The 26,288-nt window shown below is 47.2% G+C and overlaps 2 protein-coding genes across 2 annotated transcripts in view; one reads left to right on the top strand and one right to left on the bottom strand.

The window, feature by feature from the left end:
- Positions 1-12,967, top strand: part of LOC143806109 (complement C2-like) — a 76,667-nt gene extending 63,700 nt beyond the window's left edge. Inside the window, exons 11-18 of the mRNA XM_077286067.1 lie at positions 1,109-1,200; positions 1,626-1,737; positions 2,751-2,898; positions 3,699-3,775; positions 4,425-4,531; positions 4,757-4,868; positions 5,611-5,663; positions 11,460-12,967. Coding sequence (XP_077142182.1) covers positions 1,109-1,200; positions 1,626-1,737; positions 2,751-2,898; positions 3,699-3,775; positions 4,425-4,531; positions 4,757-4,868; positions 5,611-5,663; positions 11,460-11,651 — 893 coding nt within the window. The 3' untranslated portion in view covers positions 11,652-12,967. The remainder of the gene's footprint in view (positions 1-1,108; positions 1,201-1,625; positions 1,738-2,750; positions 2,899-3,698; positions 3,776-4,424; positions 4,532-4,756; positions 4,869-5,610; positions 5,664-11,459) is intronic.
- A 560-nt stretch (positions 12,968-13,527) lies between these two features.
- Positions 13,528-25,741, bottom strand: NELFE (negative elongation factor complex member E). Its single transcript, XM_077286069.1, has 11 exons — positions 25,558-25,741; positions 21,074-21,152; positions 20,466-20,535; positions 19,778-19,923; positions 19,236-19,310; positions 19,102-19,139; positions 18,836-19,032; positions 18,349-18,493; positions 18,214-18,268; positions 16,725-16,827; positions 13,528-13,947 (listed from the first exon to the last, which is right to left on the bottom strand). Exons 2-11 carry the CDS (start codon positions 21,146-21,148, stop codon positions 13,838-13,840), a joined length of 1,014 nt encoding a protein of 337 aa, XP_077142184.1. The 5' UTR covers positions 21,149-21,152; positions 25,558-25,741; the 3' UTR covers positions 13,528-13,837.
- Between the last annotated feature and the right edge of the window lie 547 nt (positions 25,742-26,288).

Below are 26,288 nucleotides of genomic sequence, written 5' to 3'. Positions count from 1 at the left end.
CGAGTAGAGGTGACGTGTCATTGGTGTTGGGTGGTTTGATAATAGGAAGTTTACCGCACCACAAGGTCAGACCTGGAGTCCAGTGAGCGAGTAGAGGTGACGTGACATTGGTGTTGGGTGGTTTGATAAGAGGAAGTTTACCGCACCCCAAGGTCAGACCTGGAGTCCAGTGAGCGAGTAGAGGTGACGTGTCATTGGTGTTGGGTGGTTTGATAATAGGAAGTTTACCGCACCACAAGGTCAGACCTGGAGTCCAGTGAGCGAGTAGAGGTGACGTGTCATTGGTGTTGGGTGGTTTGATAAGAGGAAGTTTACCGCATCCCAAGGTCAGACCTGGAGTCCAGTGAGCGAGTAGAGGTGATGTGACATTGGTGTTGGGTGGTTTGATAATAGGAAGTTTACCGCACCACAAGGTCAGACCTGGAGTCCAGTGAGCGAGTAGAGGTGATGTGACTTTGGTGTGGAGTATAGTAAAGACTCGGCCATTGGAGATATGTCTCTGCTAAACATCTTGAGCCTGAAGGGTTCTTCAGGGGAGGAACTAGAGAACCCCACCTGTGAGCAAGTTTGTAGATTCGCCCTCGTTTGAGAATGGGGTGAAGACCTCAAGACTGAGTGAAGGGTTCCTGGGCAACAAGAGCTGGAAAAGTCTCAGTGTGAAAGTGAGAGGGGCATGGAATTGAAGAACACTGCCAACTGGTGAGAATACCCAACCATGGTAGTCGGGTCAGAAGGGCCACGTGCCAGGGGTCCAAGAGTGAAGCTGGACAAAAAATTATTTGAGGCTTAGTGAAGTCTATTGGGTGTCTAAGAGAAACTTCAACCGGGACGTTTGGGTAATTTTGGCAACATTTTGGTCAAGAATTGTACCTCTAAGTAGAGAGTTCAGTAAGGTATAAAGACAAAATAAAGTCTCCGGCATTATGGCTAACTGCGCCACGCCGAGAGGTGAACCAGAGCTGTCTGGTAAATCATGCTGAGGTGGCGGTCTACCACACAAGTTCCGAGCATCTGTTATATATCTACAGTATCTCTATCTTTCATGTATTTATCTCTTACATGACGTCCACCAATTGATCATAAATGTATAGATTTTTTTCCCTGACAGATATCAGGGACTACGGGGAAATGTGTGGCCTCAACGACGAGACGGATGAATCTGACAAAAGCTTGATTTATCCCTGGAACGTGAAGATCGGAGTGAGTGGAACAGAAAATGAGCCCAATTTATCATTTACATTTATTTTATTTTGTGTCTCGGGGGATTCGTTGGCGTTTTTAGCAGTAAATTCTTCAAAATTGCACACGCGGGTTCATTAATTTTGCACAAAATCAAATATACTCCATATTTGTTGTCTTTTATCTTACTTTGTGCTTTTTTTTAGAACAAAAACTCACTCGCTAATCTAACCTTTGGGTAAAAATGTCCGTCTTACAGTACAATAAAATCATCTGGGGAGGAAACCGAAAAACATTTGTTTCAAAATTTTGCGACTTTTTAAGAAAAAAAAATAGACGAAAAAGTAAAAAATAGATCAATACTTCTGTCAGGAGCTCCGTCCCCTACTTATATGGCGCCTCAGGAAAAAACAGAACTCTGCTGTAATAATTATTCTCTATCCTAGTTTGGAAAGAAAAGCCCGTGCTTCGGCTCTCTCATCTCCGGCAGGTGGGTCCTCTCTGCAGCACATTGCTTCACCGACCTCCAAAACCTCGACGGATACACATTTGACATTGGTAAGCCAATATGTTACTTCCTATATACGCAATGCCTCAGTAGTGCAGCCTCAGGTTCTGGGCCTGCAACGGAAAGGTATTGTAAAACTGCTCAATAGAACAAGAATGAAAGCTGCCCTCCCCCATAAACCTAAATGTGGCCATACATTTCCTATGCACAGTCAGGGCCAGATTCGGGTTTATCCAGGACCTTGGGCAGCATCGTCCCAGGAGTTCCGTCTTCCGCCTTTCTCGCCTTCCCAGAGCTATAACTTATTGTTCTTTTTTTTTTTTCAGTTTTACCATTATGATCAGAGGGGGAGGCATCAATTCTGCATTTTCAATTTTTCTTTCATTTCGCCGATCACTGCATGGGATAAATATAACATTTACATGCAGTAATACCAAATATGTAAAAAAAATAATCATTTTTTAAAAATTTTAAGGATGAGATATTATGGTGATGTCATCGGTAGACATGTTTGCAGGCGATGGGGTCGACGGGCATCGAAAGAGGACACTTCCCCCCTTTTTCCAACTTCTTAAGTGCGTCAGTCACTATTGACAGCAGCATCTAAGGGGTTAAGCTATTGTGATTGATGTACGGCGGATGTGGACCCCTCAAGAGTCTTGGTCCTGACATTGCCCGGTGTTTTTGAGTGCCGGGGCCCTTGTGTCCTGAAGTTGTCGCCCCTCTGTTAGCTCAGTGCCTCCCATGCTGCAGGATGGACACCGCACCGCCGCCATTTGCATCGGTCCATCCCCCACCAATGGAATGGCATAGGAGGCCTGGTCCTGACTTTTCATGATACATTCCATGCTTCTGCGCCATAATCTATACCGATATGCCAAGGTGATGTAAGGGAGGTCCTTCTGATTAGCTGACTAGAAGGGCCACAATCTGCTCTGGTTGCGTGAATTTCCCCTTTAAGATCTTCCCAACAATATGGCGTTGTGCATGCTCACTTCTTCCTTCCTTCTGTAGACACTTGAGGGTCCACGGCATATAATATATGTAATCTCATGTCTTGTAGGTGGCGAAACGTACAAACCAGAAAGCATTACAATTCACGACTGCTACAAGCTGAGCCGTAAATCGGGGAGAGGGATACCTCAGGATTTCGACTATGATGTGGCTCTTGTAAAACTAAGCACGAAAGTGAAATTCTCTATTAGCGCCAGGTAGGACACTGTTCAGAAGTGACTACCTGAAGCCACCACCAGGGGGAGCTCACTGCATACAGATTTTTAAAGCTCCCATGAATATCAATAATTGCTCTACAAGTCACTAAGTAGTCAGCTCCCCCTAGTGGTTGCTGCAGGCAGCCAGAATGAACCTTAATGAATGAACTTTAAGGGTTATTCATGTCTTCATAAAATGGGTATTGTTGGATAGTACCTGTGACTATAAGCACCTTTGCAATTTACTGCTTATCAAAATTTTCAGCCATCCAGGAGATATTAACCTTTTTCTTTTGTTTACAGCTGGTTGCCTTGGAAACTGACCGCCGCTGCTAGACAGAAGAACATGCACATTGTTCACAAGCTCCTTTCTACTGAGTTTGTAAGCGCTGTTGTGAAGCTTTTCAGGATCATCTGGAGGACGCCGTCACAGAGCTTCAGGGCAGTATTTACAAGCTAGACAGCAGCGGTGGTTGGTCTCCGAGGAAACGAGCTGTAAACAGAAGAAAAAAGTGTTAATATCTCAAGAGCGGCTGCAAATTTCAAGAAGCAGTAAATTGCAAAAGTGCTTGTTTTTACAATCTCTATCCAACAATATACATCTATGGAAATAAAATTTGAACCTTAAAACAGAACTGTAGATGTCAACGCAAAAAAGGTTTGTAAATTTGGCCGAAGTGGGGCCCATTTTGATTTTTCTGATTCCAGCTATCATTACAGATCCCCCCTGGGGTTGGCACCATTCCACATTGAACAAGGGCCTAAATCAACCTGGCGACCTCCTTATCTTTGTGTTACAGGCCCATCTGCCTCCCGTGCACGGAGCCCGCCAACAGGGCCATGAAAAAGGCGAAGGATGCAAGCTGCGACGAGCACCGTAATGTCTCCTCCGTGTGTCCTGTCCAATACACATTCACACCAGCTAGTTAGAGGGGATGTCCAAGTGCGGCCATACTGGTTGTCATGGCTACATCGGTCGTCATGTCATTGAAGTATTCTTCTGGATGCTAGGTTATATGTAGGTCACCATGGCAACCAGAAGGAACCCGCCATTGCTTCCATTGTTAGAGGCCTTCAGCTTTCTTTGAAGCCTGTTAATGGGTCATTATTAATATCTCATCGTGACGACTAATGGGGGTCTGACCTTTAGGACCCACACAGATCTTAAGACTGAAGGGGCATCGCCTTGCTTGAGGGTATAATCCCCACTAAACATGGAGAGATGACATTTTCTTATGATATACCACCCAGGCACGCAGAAACCACAAATAAAAATGGAGATTCTGTCAGCCCTGAACCTGTTAAGCCTAAATTATCCAGCAGACTGGTTGCTAGGGACGTTTAGATAGTCTATGGTTGTTAAGTGGCGAATGCCTAGCAACCCGACTGAAAAAGCGTAGGCACTGTGCTGCCGAGAGAGAGGAGGGAAGAGCGGCTCGGCAGCACTCATCCTCCATCTTGGAGGACTAGATTTTATAGGGCCTTTGTATGATACCGGCCCGGTAATGGCTTCTGTATCGTGACAGGTGACTTCTTACAGAAAGGCAGTGACGTGCCGGCTGAATTTCTGTCCAGAGAAGGACAAAAAAAAGAGCTGAAAAAGATGGAAGTCTTTATAAAGTACGACAATCTGGTAAGTCTGACTCTCCATATTGGGAGAAAGCAGCTGAATATTTAAATACAGGGGAATCGGAAAGGACTTATCTCATCCATCAATCAGGTGACCGCTGCAGCCAATCACTGGCCCTAGTGTTCACATGCTTATTATTGACAAGAAACTGCCACTTCATTTTTCAAAGCGAGGTTCTGCAGCAGCTGGCCTGACATTGCAATGACTGTATTCTATTTTATCGTCCAGAGAGAAGCCTGCGTATCGGCCATTAAAGGCTTGGAGACGTATAAAAACATCACCCCCGACGACATGGTGTCTCCGCGCCACCTCTGTGTGCAGGGAGATATGTCTTGTAAGGGTAAGTGTCTCCTCCAGCAAAACCAAAAGGGTCCGGATTCATCATTTTCTTTTTAAGTCAGGTTTTTATGGGGGATGCGGTCATTTTGTGCCCCAAATTCACCAATATTGCATAAGCCTGTTCTTTAATTTTGGGTAAAGTCAAAAATGTTCTATCTTTAAATCGGCTTTATGACCTTTAATGCAAAAAAATTTGCAATCTCGGCTAAATTGTCACAAAGATTGAGCCACAATTAAAGGCGCACATAAAAGGACACCCGGGGTGAGGGACTGGATGACATTTGCAACTTTTTGAGAAATCGCAAATTTGAAAATCGGGCAGAAACAGCCAACAAAAAAAACAAACAAAACTAAGAAAACCCTGACAATTACATAAAAAAGTGACTTTAAAAATGCCGCAAGTGAAAAGATGAGGAAAAAAAAAAGTGTGTGGCGCTAAAGACTTAATGAAAAAAGTCACAAATGTAATAATGAATCAGGCCAATGTTTCGGGACTCCTCAAATATCAGATGCAATTTTTTGGGAGGAGTTACAATGCAACGAATGTTGAAGTTTCCCTGCAGCACTTCCACAGGAGAAATTAGGAATTACACTGCATGCACTCAAGTGCTTTTTGTAATCCCTCTCTGGTCCCGACATATTTACCCTTGTACCCCGACCTGTCTATTAACTCATAATTCTCCCTTTATTGTTCTCCCTTTCCCAGCTATTTCTATATGACCAATCCCATTCTTCTCTTACAGGAGAATCCGGGGGATCTCTTTTTGTGAACCTGAATAAGAGAAGATTCTTCCAGGTGAGACAGAAAACGTTTAAGATAATCTGCTGGGAGCAGAAACCTCCATACATCAGAGTCTGTATAAAGTCATTATACCACTATACTGTAACCTGGGGGCACAAACAGGACCGTGCCTCAGTGCCCATTAGGCCATCATGAGCCATGATATAAAGACTATGCAATGAGGTGGGCTTCATAGATCGTCAGATTCACAGTACACAGCACTGCTATAGTATTGCAGTGTATTAAAAAAAAAAGGATCAAGTGCCCTTAAGTGTAAAAAAAAATTATATATATATATATATTATAGGGATTTCACTCACTCAGGTGCGACGGCTGACACTCAGGAGGCACGTTCCTTTAAAGCTCACAGGGTTTATTACATCATAAACCACATGGAAAAATAACAGCAAACAAATAGCCTTTAGTTCAGGAAAAGAAAAACAAAGTGTCCAGTCCACCAGGCTCAGTCCTGTAGGCTTAACACACTCAGGAGGGTTTCACCTCCACACATATCCCCTGTGTTAAGCATTAGCCTGTCTAATATAGAGCTAACCACACCCAGTAACCCATCACATGATTAGCCACGTGGTCTGACATCACCACAGGTCCTGGAACACACATATATACATGGTTATATACAACAAAGAAATACTCCGGACTACATTACAGCAACAAGGCACTTATATGGCACATACCTCCCGTCGACTACACACCCTTTAGCCATGCTACATACCTCCCCCCTCTGCCTAAAGCCGTGGGGCTTGGCACTTTTCCCCACTAAACAAGGGATTCTTGATAGGGCATCCGCATTACTGTGCAGCTTTCCGGCCCTATGTTCCACATGGAAACTGAAGTCCTGCAGGGCTAAGAACCAACAGGTGACCCTAGCATTTCTACCCTTTGTTTCCCTCATCCATCTTAGTGGGGCATGGTCAGATATCAGTCTGAATTTACGACCCAGCAGATAGTACCGTAACGTGTCCACCGCCCACTTTATGGCCAAACACTCTTTTTCCACGACTGAGTAGTTCTTCTCAGATGAGGACAGCTTTCTACTAAGATAGAGAACAAGATGCTCCTCCCCATGTAGCTCTTGGGAAAGGACTGCTCCTACCCCAACATCTGAGGCATCTGTCTGAAGAATAAATTCTTTATTAAAGTCTGGGGCCATCAGAACGGGCTGCTTACATAGAGCCCCTTTCAACTCTTGGAAGGCTGACTCTGTCTCTTCGGACCATTTAACCATCACCGATTTTGTCCCCTTTAGCAGATCAGTCAGAGGCGCAGCCACTGTGGCGAAGTTCGGGATAAACCTCCTGTAATATCCCACTATTCCCAGAAAGGCTTTAACTTGCTTTTTGGAGAGTGGTTTCGGCCATGTTTGGATTGCCTCCACTTTCCTGATTTGGGGCTTTATTTCTCCACGACCCACTATATAGCCTAGGTATTTAGCTTCTTCCTTACCCAAGGCACACTTCTTCGGATTTATTGTAAACCCCGCCTCTCTTAGAGCATCAAACACCGCTTGGACTTTCTCCAGATGACTCTCCCAGTCCGGGCTAAAGATGACTATATCATCTAGGTACGCAGCAGTGTAGGCCTTACGGGGTGCAAGGACTCTATCCATAGCCCTCTGGAATGTCGCCGGAGCTCCCTGTAGGCCAATCGGCATCCGGACATACTGGAAGCATCCATCAGGTATCGAAAAGGCCGTCTTCTCCTTGGCTTCCTGTGCCATGGGGATCTGCCAATACCCCTTTGTCAAATCCAAGGTGGATATATATCTGGTGTGCCCAAGCCTTTCGATGAGCTCATCAACGCGGGGCATGGGATAAGCGTCAAACTTGGAGACCTCATTCAACTTCCGATAGTCGTTGCAAAACCTCCACTCTCCATCAGGTTTTGGGACCAGGACAATTGGGCTCGACCAACCGCTCTTGGATTCCTCAATGACTCCAAGCTTCAACATACGCTCCACTTCCTTGGAGATAACTTCTCGAGGAGCCTCAGGAATACGATAGGGCTTCACGTTCACCCGCACATGTGGCTCTGTTAGAGCACGAGGTCCTATGACCTTTGTGTGTCCCGGCAACTCTGAAAACAGGTCCCTGTTTTTCTGGAGTAACTCCCGGCACTGCTGTTTCTGGGTCTTCGATAGCGTCTCCGCTATAGTAACCGCTCCAACCTCACCTTCTGGGTTGCTTAACAACGATGGAGTTACTGTCGGCTCTCTATCTTGCCACGGCTTGATGAGGTTGACATGGTATACTTGGAATGGTTTCCGTCTTCCTGGTTGGTGAATTTTATAATTTAGTTCACCAAGTTTCTCGACAACCTCATATGGCCCTTGCCATTTGGCCAAGAACTTGCTCTCCACCGTCGGAACTAACACAAGAACTCGGTCTCCCGGATTGAACTGCCTCACTCTTGCAGACCGGTTGTAGACTCTGGCCTGAGCTTCTTGTGCCTGGAGTAGGTGTTCTTTCACAATAGGCATCACCTTTGCAATCCTCTGCTGCATCAGGGCCACATGCTCAATGACGCTTCTGTGGGGTGTGACTTCGGCTTCCCAGGTTTCCTTGGCTATATCCAGGAGTCCTCGCGGATGTCGGCCATATAGAAGCTCAAACGGTGAGAACCCTGTGGAGGCCTGTGGAACTTCACGAATGGAAAACATCAGGTAGGGTAAGAGACAATCCCAGTCTCTACCATCTTTCTCTATAGCTTTTCTCAGCACGCTCTTCAGTGTCTTGTTAAATCTCTCAACAAGGCCATCTGACTGGGGATGGTACACCGAGGTCCTCAACTGGGAGATTTTCAGGGCTTTGCACAACTCCCTCATCACTTTGCTCATGAAAGGTGTCCCCTGGTCAGTCAGGATCTCCTTCGGCAGACCTGTCCGGGAAAAGACATGGACCAACTCGCGGGCTATGCTCTTCGAGGAAGAATTTCTCAGAGGAATTGCCTCAGGATAGCGTGTGGCATAGTCCAGGATGACTAATATATACTGATGGCCCCGGGCTGATTAACTAAGGGACCGACCAAGTCCATGGCAATTCTCTCGAACGGCACCTCAATAATGGGCAGGGGCACAAGAGGGTTCCGGAAATGAGGAGTGGGAGCAGTTAGCTGACATGTAGGGCAGGACCTGCAGTAGTTCACTATTTCCCGGTGACACCCAGGCCAATAGAACCTCTGCACAACCCGTTCCTGCGTTTTTTCCACCCCTAGGTGTCCACCCAAGATGTGTGAATGGGCCATGTCCAACACCTTCCGTCTATATGGACCCGGCACTACCAACTGCTCTACCAACTCCTCCCTTATTTTCGTGACCCGGTACAACAACTCCCCACTCATCAGAAAATGGGGAAATCTTGTGTCTGCCCCCGGCTCCTGTACCACCCCGTCAATAACGGTGACATTATTAAAGGCTTCCCTCAGAGTGGGGTCCCTATGTTGGGCAGTCCCAAAATTTTCACCGGTTACCTCTAACTCCAGAATGTCAGATGCAGGGGACACTTCCTCCTCATCCCCAACCAGGACACAGAAAGGAAACCTGTCTGACTCCGGGTGTGGCGACACCCTTCCAGGGTTCATTGGTTCCCTACTCTTGCTAGGGAGCTCAGAACCTTTTCCCCACAAATCCCAAAACAAACAGAAATCCTGGCCAATAATTATAGGGTGCAACAAGTCCTGCACGACGCCGACTATGTGGGACTCAGTGCCACATGCCGTATCAATGTCCACCCTGGCCAAAGGGTAGTCCTTTGCATCACCATGTATGCACCGCACTCCGACCTTCCTTCCCGGGAACAGGTGCAGAGGAAAAGTGGCCCTCACCAGGGTCACTAGGCTCCCCGAGTCTAATAGTGCCGTTACTGCTCGACCGTTCACCTTTACGGGACACGCTTGAGGTCCCTCGTTGGGCGGAGAGTTCACACTGCAGGCTGGATACGCATAGTATGAACAACGGCGTCCCATGCTGCAGTCCATCTGCTCAGTGGTCTGGGAACAACGGGCAGCTATATGTCCTGGCCCGCGGCACCTCCAGCAAATAATATCACCCGTAGGGACCTTGGGCACCACCTCCCCCGCCCTTTGTGACCTTGGACGCGCCACCCCTTTTTGGGACTCAGCAGCTTTCTGGGACCCCCAGTACGGCATGGGCTGCCTCCCAAAGGAGCCTTCCATCCCTTGGTATCTCTCGACCAGTCCGATCAGTTCGTCGGCATTCTGGGGATCACCCTGGGCAACCCAAGTCTGTATGGACCTCGGGAGGGAATGCACAAACCGATCCATCATCACTCGTTCCACCATCTGTGCAGGTGAATATGACTCTGGCTGCAGCCATTTCTGGACCAGGTGCAACAGATCAAACATTTGAGAGCGAGGCGGTTTGTCACGGTGATAGGCCCAGCTGTGAACTCGCTGTGCCCTGACAGTCAGTGTCACCCCCAAACGTGCGAGAACCTCGGCTTTCAACTTGTGATACTCCTTGGCATCCTGCAAGGTCAAATCATAGTACGCCTTCTGGGGTTCTCCCATCAGGTATGGCGCCAGTACCTCTGCCCACTGCTCTGGCGGGAGTTTTTCCCTCTCAGCGACCCTCTCAAACACCGTCAGGAAGGCCTCAACATCATCCCCGGGGGTCATTTTCTGCAATGCGCGTCTTACCGTCTTCCGGACGTGGGTGTCATCAGCCAGACCTGGGGTTGGGGCACTCGTCTTGCCCTGGATGGCGGTTGCCAGAAGCTGCATCTGCTGCCGTTGCTCCTGCTGGCTCTGCCGTTGCTCCTGCTGGCTCTGCCGTTGCTCCTGCTGGCTCTGTTGTGTTTGCTGCATCAACAGCTTGTTGGTCTCTTGCTGGTTCTGTTGCAACTGCTGCATAAACAGCCTGTTAGCCTCTTGCTGCTGTGACTGCGACTGCCTGTTGGTCTCTTGCTGCTGTGACTGCATCTGGACCAAGTGTTTCATCAGTTCCTCCATTTTCTCCGGCTGGCTTACAACAGACTTCACCCAGGACATTCAATAACAGACTTTTCGTCTCCGCTGGGAACGCTGTCCGCACGTCTACCACCAATTGTAGGGATTTCACTCACTCAGGTGCGACGGCTGACACTCAGGAGGCACGTTCCTTTAAAGTTCACAGGGTTTATTACATCATAAACCACATGGAAAAATAACAGCAAACAAATAGCCTTTAGTTCAGGAAAAGAAAAACAAAGTGTCCAGTCCACCAGGCTCAGTCCTGTAGGCTTAACACACTCAGGAGGGTTTCACCTCCACACATATCCCCTGTGTTAAGCATTAGCCTGTCTAATATAGAGCTAACCACACCCAGTAACCCATCACATGATTAGCCACGTGGTCTGACATCACCACAGGTCCTGGAACACACATATATACATGGTTATATACAACAAAGAAATACTCCGGGCTACATTACAGCAACAAGGCACTTATATGGCACATACCTCCCGTCGACTACACACCCTTTAGCCATGCTACAATATATATATTTCTAGTTATTTTCAATATTAAAAAAAAGATAAATAAATAAAGGCCCTAAAGCCTCATACACTTAACCGGTGGAGAACATCAAAGTATGGATCTTGGAAGAATGAAAAATGATGGAAGAAAAAAAAAAAAAAGAGCGCCAGCAACCTGTAAATAACACTAGGGGGAGCTCAATATATATTTATTTCTAGGTACTGAACTCAATAAATATATATTCAGTGAGCTCCTGTAGTAAAGGTGCAGTCTTGCGGTAACAATCTAATCTCTCATACTACTTGTTTTCTCACCTTTTAGGTCGGGGTCCTCAGTTTTGGTACATTTAATCCTTGCGAAACACCGAACAGGAAAACCTTGTTTCCAAATTATGCTCGGGATTTTTACGTTGACCTCCTGCAGGTTCTGCCGTGGCTCCATAAGCATCTCAAAGATGAACTGACATTTCAAGCCGGCATAAGGAACTACGAAGAAGTGGTCTGTCCTGCATGATGTGATACCGCGCCCGGGTCAGCGTCAGCCTCGTGACACTGGGGCCGTTATGTATAAAGCGACTTCTTCATTTCTAGTCTATGAAATGACCTCACAAGCCTAATGAGCGATAGCAGGACCCCCTTATATCACATGGATCTGTCATATAATTTTCTACATGTTCTTCCTGCTTTCTGCATAAAATGCCAGATTTACAGTGAAGACTGACAAAGTCAATATTTGCCAATGCCTCTGTTGGGGGGTTTGTGTTGGCAACTGGTTTAATCCACTCAAATTGGCATTTTTTACGAATTTATGGACGGTATTGACTCTTCTTATAACAGATATATTGCTTAAAGCTCTTACTGTAAAGAACCCCTACAATGAAAAGTCACTAAATATACTGCCTTACTATAAATAATGCCCATTTGAAAAATCTTCATATGCACCGCTCATAAGTTAAAGATCCCCTACATATTAAGTCAGAGATCAGAGTAATCTTTTACATTTGAAGTCACCATATAAACAATCTTACTGTAAAGAATCCCTACATGTGTAGAAACCATATTAATCTTACTGTAAAGAATCCCTATATGCGTAAGAACCATATTAATCTTACTGTAAAGAATCCCTACATGCGTAGTAACCATATTAATCTTACTGTAAAGAATCCCTACATGCGTAGGAACCATATTAATCTTGCTGTAAAGAATCCCTACATGCGTAGGAACCATATTAACCTTACTGTAAAGAATCCCTACATGCGTAAGTACCATATTAGTCTTACTGTAAAGAATCCCTACATGCGTAAGAACCATATTAATCTTACTGTAAAGAATCCCTACATGCGTAAGAACCATATTAATCTTACTGTAAAGAATCCCTACATGCGTAGGAACCATATTAATCTTACTGTAAAGAATCCCTACATGCGTAGGAACCATATTATCAATCTCACTGTAAAGAATCCCTATATATGAAAAGTCACAATTTTATAACTTTTATTGTAAAAAATCTCATGCTGTAGCAAATCAAGTGTAACTGGTTATTGAACAACCATCAGATTAAACGCTCTTACTGTAAAGAATCCCTACATATGAAAAGTCATCATAATGTCACTCTTTATACATGTATGTGTTACTTTAGACAGGTTACTGGCTCATAATGTAAAGAACCACTAACTATGAAAAGTAACCAGATTAACGCTCTTACTGTAAAGAAGCCCTTCTGAATACTTTATGTGAAATTTCCTTTTTCCCCCCACAGTGCCTCTAACCTACTGTTTTTAGAATTATTCATGCATGTGCTGAATATTTGCAATAAACTTTTTTATTTTATTTTGATGTAGTTTCTTTATCGATTTGATATCCCTTCACTTTCGGACTATAAGATGCAAGGGGCAACGTCCGCATCCGTCCGTCTTACCCAGAAAGAAAGCAATCATTGAAGCCCTCCCAAACCACAGGGAAAGCAGAAATTAACCCCTACAAGTACCATATATGCCGGATTATCAGATGGATACTCATGCATGCCTACATTAGCAGTATTGTGACTGATTGGCTTCCCGGTGGCTGATCGTTTAATAGTCTTATTACACAGCCTGAACGATGTGCACAGAACAGTCGGTGCAGACCACAAGGTCATTTCACCCGACGATTTGCTTGTTTGGCGGGTGATCGTCAGCCCTTTTATACTGCTTGATTATTCGATTATTAGGAAATGACAATGGTGCAGTGTAAACGGACCTCTAGGCTTAATAAACGACCCAAATCTGCTATTTTGTGTTTCAGCTGGAATTTTTACAGTAAATATTCCCGATTATCAGATGAGTGATTGGTGCAGAATAAAGCAGTAGGGTGAGTGCAGAGAGCAGTTCTAAGATTGCAGCACACATGGAGGATGAGAGTAGTAGTAGACGTTTATTCTACAGCGCTGAACACTTGCACATTACGCAGACAGCGTCCACCTCACTACAAGAGGAGAGACCTGAAAAAAGGGTTTTCCCACCATAGCGACCCTTAGTACGTGTCCACATCATAAAAGACCAGACGTCAGCAACCTGAGGCACTCGAGCTACTGAGAAACTACAATTCCCAGCATGCCCCGAGGGTTGCTGACCCCTGCACAATGTCGGAAACAAAGCTGCGCTCCGGTGAGCCGTCTGATGCCTCGCGCCATCCCGTCCCACACGAGCTCCTCTCTGCCGATCACCCGGTCGTGTTCCCCGCGCCGGAGGAATCTAGATTGAAGAAATCCTCGGAGTAGCTGACCTGAGATCTCTTGTCTTTGTGGGATCCCTTCGCACTACTGTGGAAAGCTGCGGAGACATCAAGGCTTACAGTCAGCGCTTAAAGGGAACGTTCACCATTACACACAACTTGTACAGATTTTCCGAAATAGAGGAGTGAAGAGACTTTGCCAACAGCCTGGAGAAAAAATTTTTTGACCGTTTCATGTATGCAGCTCCTATTTGGACCTGGTCAGCCTCCATACGTGGCTTACTGACAGTCTAACCATGGAGAACATTAGTCTGCCCACGTCACCCCCCCGGCGTATAACATCTGACCCCCACCGGGGTGTATAACATCCCCCCCCGTAGGCCCCCCTGGTGTACAACATCCGGCCCCCATAGACCTCCCCCCGGTGTATAACATCCGACCCCCGTAGGCCCCCCGGTTTATAACATTCGACCCCCGTAAGCCCCCCGGTGTACAACATCGGGCCCCCTTAGGCCCCCCCCTGTGTATAACATCCAGCCCCCATAGGCCCCCGGTGTATAACATCCGGCCCCCGTAGGCCCCCCGGTGTATAACATCTGGCCCTCATAGGCCCCCCATATATAACATCCAGCCCCATAGACCCCAGGTGTAAAGCATCCAGCCCCCTAGATCTCCGGTGTATAACATCCAGCACCGCACACCCCCTTCCTGATGTATAAAATCAGGCCCCATCGCCCCTCGCCTGCTGTCTTCCTTTACTACCATGTGACAGAACGGCCGGTGGTGCAGAGCTCACTGATACCAGCGAGGTCCTATAATAGGAGCCACCGGGATAACAAGTCCGTTCATGACATTTCTTCCTCCTGAATCTTCCCCCATCACCTGCGAGTGATATTACTGAGAAGTGGAAGGAACCGCAGCAACTTAGCCACGAAGTGGAGACCCCATAACATTACAGAGCGGGGGGCCGAGTGCTGAAGAGCAGAGAGCAGAAAAGTCACCACCGCTCTGCTGACCCCATAACTGCAGAGTCCAGACCTCCTCTGGTGTAACATCACAACAAACACTGCGCCCCCGCCAGGAGCTTCATCACCAAGCAGCTGCATACAGCCGTACATCACCAAGCACAATGCCGAGCAGCGGATGGAGTGGTGTAAAGCCGCCACCACTGGACTCTGGAGGAGACGTGTTCTGTGCAGTGACGGATCACACTTCTCTATCTGCATCTGATATAGGAGTCTGGGTTTGGTGATTTCAGGAGGACGTTACCCCCTGACTGCATGGTGCCCCCTGTACAGATGGTGGAGGAGGATAATGCTATGGGCTGTTACCAGGGGGCGGCCTCGGTGCTTAGTTCCAGTGAAAAGAAATCTTAATCTTCAGCAGAAGACATTGTGGATAATTGTAGCTTCAGCTTTGTGGGAACAGTTTGGGGAAGACCTTTATCTACCCCCCATGACCGAGCCCAGTGCATGAGGTCCATACAGACATGAGGCAGCGGCCGCACAGACCTCAGCCCCATCCAAGACCACAGACTAGAAGCTCGGCCTCCCCCCAACATCAGGGTCTGACCTCACAACTGCTCTTCCAGATGAAGGGACAAAAATTCCCACAGACAATAGGAATTCTTAATTCGCAGGGCCCTCAAGGACTCATTTCCTCTCTATACACCTATCTATTATCCATAGGCGGTGGATCTATTATAGACTCAATTAGGGGGAAGTGGGGGAGGCTCCTTCCGGATACACTAGGAGAAGAATGGGATGAAATCTTGGAATCTCCAACTAAAGTCTCCCCATCAATCAATAATAGAATGACCCAATTGTATATTATACATCAATCCTATTTGACCCCGACTCGTCTCTTTAAAATGGGTCGTCTCCACTCATCAGACTGCTTGAGGTGTCACTCCAGTAATGCGGATTTCACTCATATGATTTGGAAATGTCCTATTGTTTTCCATTCTTGGAAAGAGGTGACGACACTATTGACATCCTTGGTATCGATCCCTGTCCCACTTGAGCCATTGATATGTTTGTTTGGAGTATGGGAAGCGGAGGCCTGGGACCATTACACTGGGATTTTTCTGAGAGAGACACTGTTTATGGCACGAAAGGTGTTGGCACTACGGTGGATGGGTGGTTCTAGCCCATCTCTCAAAGCATGGGTTGAATTAGTGAATTCAATTATTCCGTATGAGCGGACATTGTATCAAAATAGAGGTTGTCCAGCTAAATTTGAAAAAATATGGGGAAGATGGAACTCCTCCTGTCATACTTTATAGGCAGTAATAATACAGTATATGCGTGAGTGGTGGGGTGTACGGTTTTGGAGGCATTACTTACTTGCAGGGCAGAATTTAATACAGATTCCTTCCTTTGGCGGCACTGTATGTTAGTTTTAGAAGGTTCTTTTTTTTTATTTTTTTATTTTATTTGAGGTTATTGTAATTAAGGTTATAAAATAGGATATTAATGATCAATATGCACTGTTTGCTATCTTTGTAACACTTTAGACATGGCAATGCACGGTAATTGTCTGTAATTTAAGGATAATGATGGATACAAAGCAACTGTGTGTATGATTTATTCTGCAATTAATAAACGAATTTAAAAATTCCCACAGACGCCTCCAAAATCTTGTATAAATCCTCCCCAGAAGAGCTGGAGCCGATATATCTGCAGCAGGGCGACTCCATATTAATGTCTATGGATGTAGGATGGGAGGCGAGAGAAACTCCTGCAGGGGGATTGTGGGGGGCACATACTTTTGTGTATAGATATTTGTGTATAAAGCATTTGAGCTGAGTGGAGCGTCTCTAGAGAAAGTCACTGAGATCCAGAAACCTGTGAGTGAGCGGCTGCCAAATACTCACCCAGCTGACCCCACACAGACTTCTCTATGGCGGCATCCAGCATTGGCTGCTTCCGGGCAATGCTGACCTTCACCGAGACGTCCTCTATCATCGTGTTATTAAGCTGAAAAAACACGGAGAGTGGAAGAAAAAATAAAATAAAATTATATCAAATGTATCACATCACAGTTATAACACAGAGCAAGTTTGTTTCGTCACTTTTACCACGTTTTTTTCACTCTTTAAAGGGAACCTGTCACCCCATTTTTCACCTATAAACTGCGGCCACCGTCATCAGGGGCTTATCTACAGCATTCTGGAATGCTGTAGATAAGCCCCCGATGTATCCTGAAAGATAAGAAAAAGAGGTTAAATTATACTCACCCAGGGGCGATCCTATCCGAAGGGCTTCGTGGTCCGGATCCAGCACCTCCCATCTTCATGCGATGACGTCCTCTTCTTTGCTTCCTGTCGTGGCTCTGGCGCAGACGAACTTATCTCCCTGTTGAGGGCAAAGTACTGCAGTGCGCAGGCGCCGGGAAAGGTCAGAGAGGCTCAGCGCCTGCGCACTGCAGTACTTTGCTCTGCCCTCAACAGGGAAAATCAGTACGCCTGTGCAGGAGCCACGACAGGAAGCAAAGAAGAAGACGCCATCGTATGAAGATGGGAGGTGCCGGACCGGACAGCGACACCCATCGGACCTGGACCGCAGCGGGACCGCCCCTGGGTGAGTATAATCTAACCTGGTTTTCTTATCTTTCAGGTTACATCGGGGGCTTATCTACAGCATTACAGAATGCATTACAGAATGCTGCAGATAAGCCCCTGATGACGGTGGCCGCAGCTTATAGGGCAAAATTGAGGTGACAGATTCCTTTTACACAAAGCTCAGGCCACCTGTAGTCACCACTAGAGGGAGCTCTATTATTGAATGCATAGACTATTTTGTGAGCTGATACACTCCCTCTAGTGGTGACTGCAGGGAGATGAATTCTATCACTTAATATGGGCTCCTCTGTCCTCCGTATGACTAGAGCAGTGTTCCCCAACTCCGGTCCTCAAGAGCCACCAACAGGTCATGTTTTCAGGATTTCCTTAGTATTGCACAGGTGATGACTGCATCACCTGGACAGGCAAGCATTCAATCACCTGTGCAATACTAAGGAAATCCTGAAAACATGACCTGTTGGTGGCTTTTGAGGACCGGAGTTGGAGAACACTGGGCTAGAGCATTAGAGCCCTTTTAAATCTCTATGAAACAAAAGGTCCCATAAACACTGCATGGAGCAGTACTGCGCATGTGACCACCACGTCATCCAAATTGTGCACATGGGACTCCTGTTCTTGTGGACAGAAGGACCCCAAGACATTTATCACTTATCCTGTGAATATGTAATAGATCTGGGTTTTTGTAGGTTAACCCCTTTGATTCTCTAACTATGTAGGGGTTCTAGAAGCAGATCCAAGCCCTTCCCGGCTTCTTCTCTAGTGCCCCCTGGCCCAATCTCACCTCTTGGATCGCCTGATCTGCTGATTCCATCTTCTCAAATGTGACAAAAGCGCAGCTGTATGGGACAAAACAGAAGCTCGGATTATCTCTGCTTGTTCTCCCCAGCACGACGGACGAGCATCTCTGCGCACTTACTTCCGCTGAGCGTCAGTTGCGAGGTCTATGATCTTCCCAAACTTGGAGAAAGCATCAGTGAGCATCTGCTTCTTCATGCCCACGCCGTTAACGTACACCGTGTTTCCTTTCCTGGGTGCTCGACGTTCTGGAAAAGAATCTGATCCTGTGTACACCGGGGATCAGAAATGGAGAACATTTAATCTACAGCCTAAGTTTACACCCAAGCCCACCCTGCGAACTAATAAACAACACGGGGGTCGCAGTGATGGGGTTAGTAAATCTTCCAAGAACAGCACCACTCTAATACACTGGTTGAGTCTGGAATTACACCTTAGCCCAATTCAATTGGCTGGAATACCAGTAATAGTCAGTGGATAATAGTGGAGCTGGTTCTGGAAGAAAGCTGCCATGTTGTTCTTGTCTTGTCTAAGGTAATTGGATTGTGAGCTCCTGGGGTCACTGTGTGATGTGGCTACTATCCCTGCAGTGACACAAGTGCACATACTCCGGTGGAAGCCTTCTCGGTCTCGCTCCCTCTCCCGATCTCTATCACTTCGGTCTCTCTCCCTCTCCCGGTCTCGCTCTCTGCCTCGGTCTCGTTCGTAAGGCTCCCTGTCGCCTACGCGATGGCCTTCTCTGTCGCTCTCTCGGTCCTCTGTCTCCCTCTCGGGTTCTCGTATACGTTCACTGGAGCTGACAAAACTGAGAAGGGAGAAAATCAGATCAATAAGAGGATAGAAAGGTCAGAGGCCACGGATGGAGGAGACTCACCTGTCGTACAGAGACTTCCTTTGGTTGCGCCTTGAACTCTGGAAAGAGAAGAAGAGACGACGTATTAGGAGCGAGGGTCTCAGATTGGATGGCTCCTATAGCGAAAAAAAAAAAGAAGTTCCAAGAGTGCCGACCTCCGCCTGCTCCTCGTCTACAGAGACACTGCGCTGGAAAGGCTGGAAAGTGGGTGCTGGGCCCTTATCGGGGTCCTGAGGGAGAGAAAAAAAAGGCGTCAAACAATTAGACAGTCATTGAAATTAAAAGGGGAATTCCTATCTTGATGGTCTGTGAGGGTCTAACCCCTGCGGCCCCCCGACAATCCCAAAAATGATAAAGACCAGGGCTGTGGAGTCAGAGTCGTAGGGTCGGAGCCCATTTTGGTGGCGTTGGAATCAGAGTTGGAGTTGGTGTCATGGAAATTGAGGAGTCGGAGCTCATTGTGGTGGAGTCGGAGTCAGAGTCGGTGTCATGGAAATTGAGGAGTTGGAGTCGGAGGTTTGGCTTACCAACTCCACAGCCCCGATAGAGACACAATCATGGACTCCCACTTGACTGCATGAGTAAAGACTTTAAGCCGAGGCCATACATTACGTGCAATGTCACGTGCAGTGTGTGTAGGTCATATAGGGACCAGCCAAGAATAAAAAGACCCCGTGGGGTCACATATAGACGTCACCTTCAGTTTGCCCTCTAGTGTCCGGGAACGCTTGAATCCGCTGTTTTTGGTCCCGGATTTAATCGCACTGATGGCGCCGGTCTTCACCAGCATCTTGGCTTGTTCTGTCGCTGTGGCCGTGTCCACTGCTGGTTGGTCTGATAAAGCTGGAAAAGACAAGTTCCCCAGAAAAAGAAAAAATGGTAACAGCGCCACGCTGGTCTCTGGGCTGTGCCTGGTATCGCAGCTCAGAGGGGTCGTCTTGTTTTCTTTTTTTAGGCATGGATCGATTAAAAATAAGAAATGCCGACATAATCACCTTCCAGCACCCCCGAACACTCAGCGCAGGCTGCTCTGGGGGTCTACCCATTAGAATGTCAAAGTACTGCTGCAGCGGTTAGGTGACGAGGATAGCACGTCATCAGAGAAATATCTTCTTGTCACCTAACCGCTGCAGCCAATTACCGTCTGCAGCGGTCCTACGACTCCAAACAAGGCAGACCCGGCTTCTGGTGCTGGTGCAAAAATTCGGAGCAGCCTGCACTTGATCCCAGAGGGCGCTGGAAGGGGGAGTATATGCCTTTATAAAAATTAATAAAATGACATATTTTACTGTCAGACAAGTGATTGCTGCAGTACCAGCCACGACCACTGGAGCGGGGTGTCTAGACTCTTTAAATATGGAGAGTAACTATCTGATCTGCCTCACATCTCTTGATGCCGGCCTGGATCGTCTGGTTGGTGGACGTTTGCTTCTTCAGGGCCAACAAGGCTTTTTTCTAGTAGAAGACAGGAAAAAAAATACATTAAAAGATCCTGCAAAACATGGCGGCTTTCTTCCATAAACAGCGCCACACCTGTCCGCGGGTGGTATCTGGTAATGCAGCGTGTCTCCATTGCCCTAGCTGCAATACCACAGACAACTCCTGGACAGGTGTGGAGCTGTTCCTGTCCTATAACACTACAGAAAATCATATGATGCGATGTAGTAACACAATACCGGAATCATAATGTTGTGTGTAGCGCTCATATAATCCATCCATGTGACCGCTGCAGCCAATCACTGGCATCAGCCATCTTGGACCGTACATGTTACCTGAGGTCTGTCATTGGCTGCGGTGGTTGCATGGATGTACTTTAAAAAAAAAAAAAGGAAATCCATGAATCCATGTGACTACTGCAGCCAATAACAGACCTCAGCTAGCGTGCACATACCAAGATCGCTGATGCTAGTGATTGGCTGCAGTGGTCAAATCGATTTATTTTTTCCAAATCCTGAACATCCCCTTTAACTACTCCCAAACCCCTTTAACAAACCTTCTTTTTCAGCTTGGCAAACTTCCTCTGTAGAGCCTCCTCTTCATCCGTCAAGACGGGTGGCAACAAAACCATGGTGCTTGGGGGCGGCAAAGGAAAACAAAGAGGAGAGCGGGGGGTTATTACTAAATACAGTAGGTACAAGCAAAACAAAGTCACTCATTTACATAATTAAAGGGGTTGTGCCCGTTTAAAGGGTTGGTGCCATCAGATTCTCATACTGGCGGACCACTACCATAGTGATGATTGACATCTAGGACCCCCTAAACCCCAAAAACACAGAAGTAGAAGCTCTTTGGACCTTTTCCTGGGCAGAGGGAGCATTTCTGTACAGATAAAGGAGCCACGCAGATATTTAACCCTTTGATCTGAGGTTCGGGCTGATGACTCCCATCCTGCAGGCTTCTATTATTATTATTATTATTGTACATTTTTATAGCGCCATTTATTCTATGGCACTTTACATGTGAAAAAAGTGGCAAATATAGACAAACACAATCAACATGAGCAATACAAGGCACAGGTACATAAGGAGGGAGGACCCTGCCCGCAAGGGCACACAGTCTGCAGGGGATGGGTGAGGATACACTAGGAGAGGGTAGAGCTGGTTGTGCGGCAGTTCAGTAGGTTGAGGATCACTGCAGGCTGTAGGCTTGTCGGAAGAGGTGAGTCTTCAGGTTCCTTTTGAAGCTTTCTATTGTAGGCGAGAGTCTGATGTGTTGTGGTAGAGAGTTCCAGAGTAGGGGGGAAGCACAGGAGAAGCCTTGGATGCGGTTGTGGGAAGAAGAGATGAGAGGGAAGTAGCGAAGGAGATCTTATGAGGATCGGAGGGTGCGTGTAGGTAAGTACCGGGAGACGAGGTCACAGATGTATGGAGGAGACAGGTTGTGGATGGCTTTGTAGGTCATAGTAAGGGTTTTGAACTGGAGTCTCTGGACGATAGGAAGCCAGTGAAGGGCTTGGCATAGGGGAGAGGCTGGGGAATAGCGGGGAGACAGGTGGATTAGTCGGGCAGCAGAATGTAGGATGGATTGGAGTGGTGCCAGAGTGCTAGAGGGGAGGCCACAGAGTAGAAGGTTGCAGTAGTCAATGTGGGAGATGATAAGGGTGTGCACTAGTGTTTTTGTGGTGTTGCGGTCAAGGAATGCGCGGATCCGGGAGATATTTTTGAGTTTGAGATGGCAGGAGGAGGCAAGGGCTTGGATATGTGGCTTGAAAGAGAGGGAAGATTCGAGGATCACCCTGAGGCACCGGGCATGTGGGACTGGGGAGAGTGAGCAGCCACTGACATTGATGGATAAGTCTGGTGGAGGGGTAGAGTGAGATGGGGGAAAGATTATGAATTCTGTTTTGTCCGTGTTCAGTTTTAGAAAGCGAGCAGAAAAGAAGGCTGAAATAGCAGACAGACAGTGCGGGATTTTGGTAAGTAAGGAGGTGAGGTCAGGTCCGGATAGGTAGATCTGCGTGTCGTCAGCATAGAGATGGTACTGCATACCGTGGGATTCTATGAGCTGTCCCAGGCTGAAGGTGTAGATGGAGAAGAGTAGGGGTCCTAGAATATAGCCTTGAGGAACACCGACTGACAAGGGGCGAAGTGAGGAGGTGGTGTGGGGGAGGGAGACACTGAATGTTTGGTCTGTTAGATATGACGAGATCCAGGATAGGGCCAAGTCTGTGATGCCAAGAGATGAGAGGATTTGTAGCAGAAGGGAGTGGTCCACAGTGTCAAAGGCAGAAGACAGGTCCAGGATGAGGAGGACAGAGTAGTGTCGCTTGCTCGTGGCGGTTAGTAGGTCATTGGTGACTTTACTTAGGGCTGTATCAGTTGAGTGATGGGGTCGGAAGCCAGATTGTAACCGGTCAAAGAGGCAGCAGGAGGAGAGGTAGGAGGACAGTTCAAGATGGATATGTTGCTCCAGTAATTTGTAGGTATAAGGGAGAAGAGATATAGACACAGAGGATGGGTCGAGGGAGGGCTTTTCGAGGATGGGTGTGATCTTGGCATGTTTGAAGGATGAGGGGCAGACACCTGTTGTGAGTGAGAGGTTGAAGAGATGGGTTAGGGTTGGGATGAAGACCGTGGAAAGGTTAGGGATGAGGTGGGACGAGAGCGGGTTGAGCGTGCAGGGGGTTAGGTGTGATCTTGACAGAAGGGTGGAGAGCTGATCCTCAGCCATGGTGGAGAAGCTGGTTTCGGAGGAACAGGGTTGAGCAGCTATGAGGGGCATTGGGTGCTGCGGGCCAAAGCTTTCGTATCAATCTTCTGTTTAAAGAAAGAGGCAAAGTCTTTAGCAGAAATGAGAGGGGAGGGAGGAGGTGCAGGGGGACATAGGAGAGAATTGAAAGTGTTAAAGAGCTGTTTAGGGTTGTGAAACAGGGAGGATATGAGAGATGAGAAGTTTGTTTTGCGGCAGTGAGCGTGGACTTGAAGCTTGAAGTGCTCGGCAGAGCGGGATCTCTTCCATCTCTGCTCGGCGACCCTGGAAGCCCGTCTCAGCTCTTCCGTCAGGCTGGTCAGCCAGGGCTGCCTGTTGAGTGTACGAGTTTTGCTATGCATGAGGGGGGGCAGCCCAATTGAGTGTTGCTGTTATTGTGCTGTTATAAAAAGTGGCAGCAGCATCTGTGTCATGAAGGGAGGCTATGTCTGTAAGGCTGGGTTCACATTGCGTTAAAGCAGCCCTTTCAACACATGCATTAAACGGGCTGAGTTAACGCAAGTGCCGAAATGTGACCGTGCTAGCGCAGATAGAGCTAGCAGAGTTCTAGCGGTGACAGACCCGGAAACGTTGCCACCCGCGTCCCAAGGTCCGTCATGCAATGATGGCACATCGCTAGCGTACGCCCATTTTGGGCATGCGCTAGCGATGTGTCTAACATAGGGCGGCGTTAACGGACTGGGGAAATGTAATGTGAACACAGAGGGAGAAGGGACTCAGAGAAAGATTGTAAATTGAGGTGTTTGAGATTTCTGTGAGAGTGGGTCAGTTTGTAACTGACCATGTGTCTCAATTTGTGGCCATATTTGAGATCTCTGCTCGCTGTCAGTGACATATACCAGATCTCTTCTCGCTGTCAGTGACATATACGAGATCTCTGCTCGTTGTCAGTGACATATACGAGATCTCTGCTCGCTGTCAGTGACATATACGAGATCTCTGCTCGTTGTCAGTGACATATACGAGATCTCTGCTCGCTGTCAGTGACATATACGAGATCTCTGCTCGTTGTCAGTGACATATACGAGATCTCTGCTCGCTGTCAGTGACATATACGAGATCTCTGCTCGTTGTCAGTGACATATACGAGATCTCTGCTCGTTGTCAGTGACATATACGAGATCTCTGCTCACTGTCGGTGACATATACCAGATCTCTGCTCGCTGTCAGTGACATATACCAGATCTCTGCTCGCTGTCAGTGACATATACGAGATCTCTGCTCGTTGTCAGTGACATATACGAGATCTCTGCTCGCTGTCAGTGACATATACGAGATCTCTGCTCGTTGTCAGTGACATATACGAGATCTCTGCTCGCTGTCAGTGACATATACGAGATCTCTGCTCGTTGTCAGTGACATATACGAGATCTCTGCTCGCTGTCAGTGACATATACGAGATCTCTGCTCGTTGTCAGTGACATATACGAGATCTCTGCTCGTTGTCAGTGACATATACGAGATCTCTGCTCACTGTCGGTGACATATACCAGATCTCTGCTTGCTGTCAGTGACATATACGATATCTCTGCTCGTTGTCAGTGACATATACCAGATCTCTGCTTGCTGTCAGTGACATATACGATATCTCTGCTCGTTGTCAGTGACATATACCAGATCTCTGCTGGCCGTCAGTGACATATACGAGATCTCTGCTTGCTGTCAGTCACATATACGAGATCTCTGCTTGCTCTCAGTCATATATGTGAGATCTCTGTTTGCTGTCATTGACATCTAAGAGATCTCTGCTCGCTGTCAGTTACATATACGAGATCTCTGCTTGCTGTCAGTCACATATTTGAGATCTCTGCTTGCTGTCATTGACATCTATGAGATCTCTGCTTGCTGTCAACGACATATATGAGATCTCTGCTTGCTGTCAGTGAGTGGAAGCAGTCACATTTTCACCCAAGGATTTACCACCTGTCCGGATACGATCAGCAGCAGCGTCGTCTGTAAGCAGCAGTCGTGCAGCAGGTTTATTGCCTCCGGTCACTGACAACAAGCAGAGGTGGTGCAAACAGTGGAGAATGACAACACAGAGCCGGTGATGACATAAAACCAGAAATCTGGGAGAAACGGAGACAATATGAGCAGAATGCAGGCAAATATGAGCTGTACATGTAAAGAAGAGGCTGAGAGACCGGGGAGCACACTGGTCACTCAGCTGCCCACAGAGGCGGATTACACCGGCTTCACACAGCGGCAACAACCCTATTGAGAGCAAATTTAGAATAAGAAACGTGAAATTAGAAAGGTTGTATTTACCTCGTCGGTCGCACTTTTTAGACGTCACCGTCAGATTTTTTTTTTTTCTGTTCCCATAGATTACCAACCAGCTGAGCGGCGCTTGCAACCACTGACGTCATCATTGCATTTCAACCAATCACAGCAGACTTTCGGTAATACATTTCCGCCCCAACTTGTCGTGACTGGTCACATGACTAAAATCGTTTCCGCCACACTTTTCAAGCCCTTTGACCAATCAGCAGAGAGAAGTAGTCGGCTGTGATTGGCTGGTCGTTGTCACCGCCCTCTGTTTGCTGTATTTACTTACTTCCTGTTAATCGGTTGCTGCCTGGCAGCTTCTTTGCGTGTGTGTAGTAGTTGTGTTGTGAGTGTGTGCGGGCAGGATGCCCATGGTTATAAAGCTGCAGCTGCCGCTGCCGCCAGCTGGTAATGGGCCATCAAATGAGTAATAAATGATCAGAACGTGAACCTGCGCACTAATTCCTGTAAAGCAAAGCAACTTGGGGAACAAAAGAACCAATAAACAGCTACAGCCCGCAGTATACTGGTCAGACCCCACTGTTCATGTATGTAGGGGGCTTCTGTGACCACTTCTGTCATAGCTACTGACTGGTGTGGTGGTTGCATCACTGCACCGTACCTGGGGGGGCACATAGGACATGGACCCCCATTCTGATGATCAGCGATGGGCATATATAGGACATGAACCCGTTCTCATGATCAGCGGGGGGCATATATAGGACACTAGC

The sequence above is a fragment of the Ranitomeya variabilis genome, chromosome 2 (assembly GCF_051348905.1).
Source record: "Ranitomeya variabilis isolate aRanVar5 chromosome 2, aRanVar5.hap1, whole genome shotgun sequence".
NCBI lineage: Eukaryota > Metazoa > Chordata > Amphibia > Anura > Dendrobatidae > Ranitomeya > Ranitomeya variabilis.
The sequence above is the reverse complement of the archived record's forward strand: the minus strand, read 5'-3'. Positions and strand labels throughout refer to the sequence as shown.

Bases quoted from the DNA above. Each gene is read 5' to 3' on its own strand.
- NELFE (XM_077286069.1), bottom strand. From the start codon at position 21,148: ATGGTTTTGTTGCCACCCGTCTTGACGGATGAAGAGGAGGCTCTACAG. The intron at 20,536-21,073 runs GTTTGTTAAAGG...GTCTTCTACTAG, and splicing joins TTGCCAAGCTGAAAAAGAAG to AAAAAAGCCTTGTTGGCCCT. The intron at 18,494-18,835 runs GTATGTGCACTT...CGGTGTACACAG, and splicing joins CCGAGAAGGCTTCCACCGGA to GATCAGATTCTTTTCCAGAA.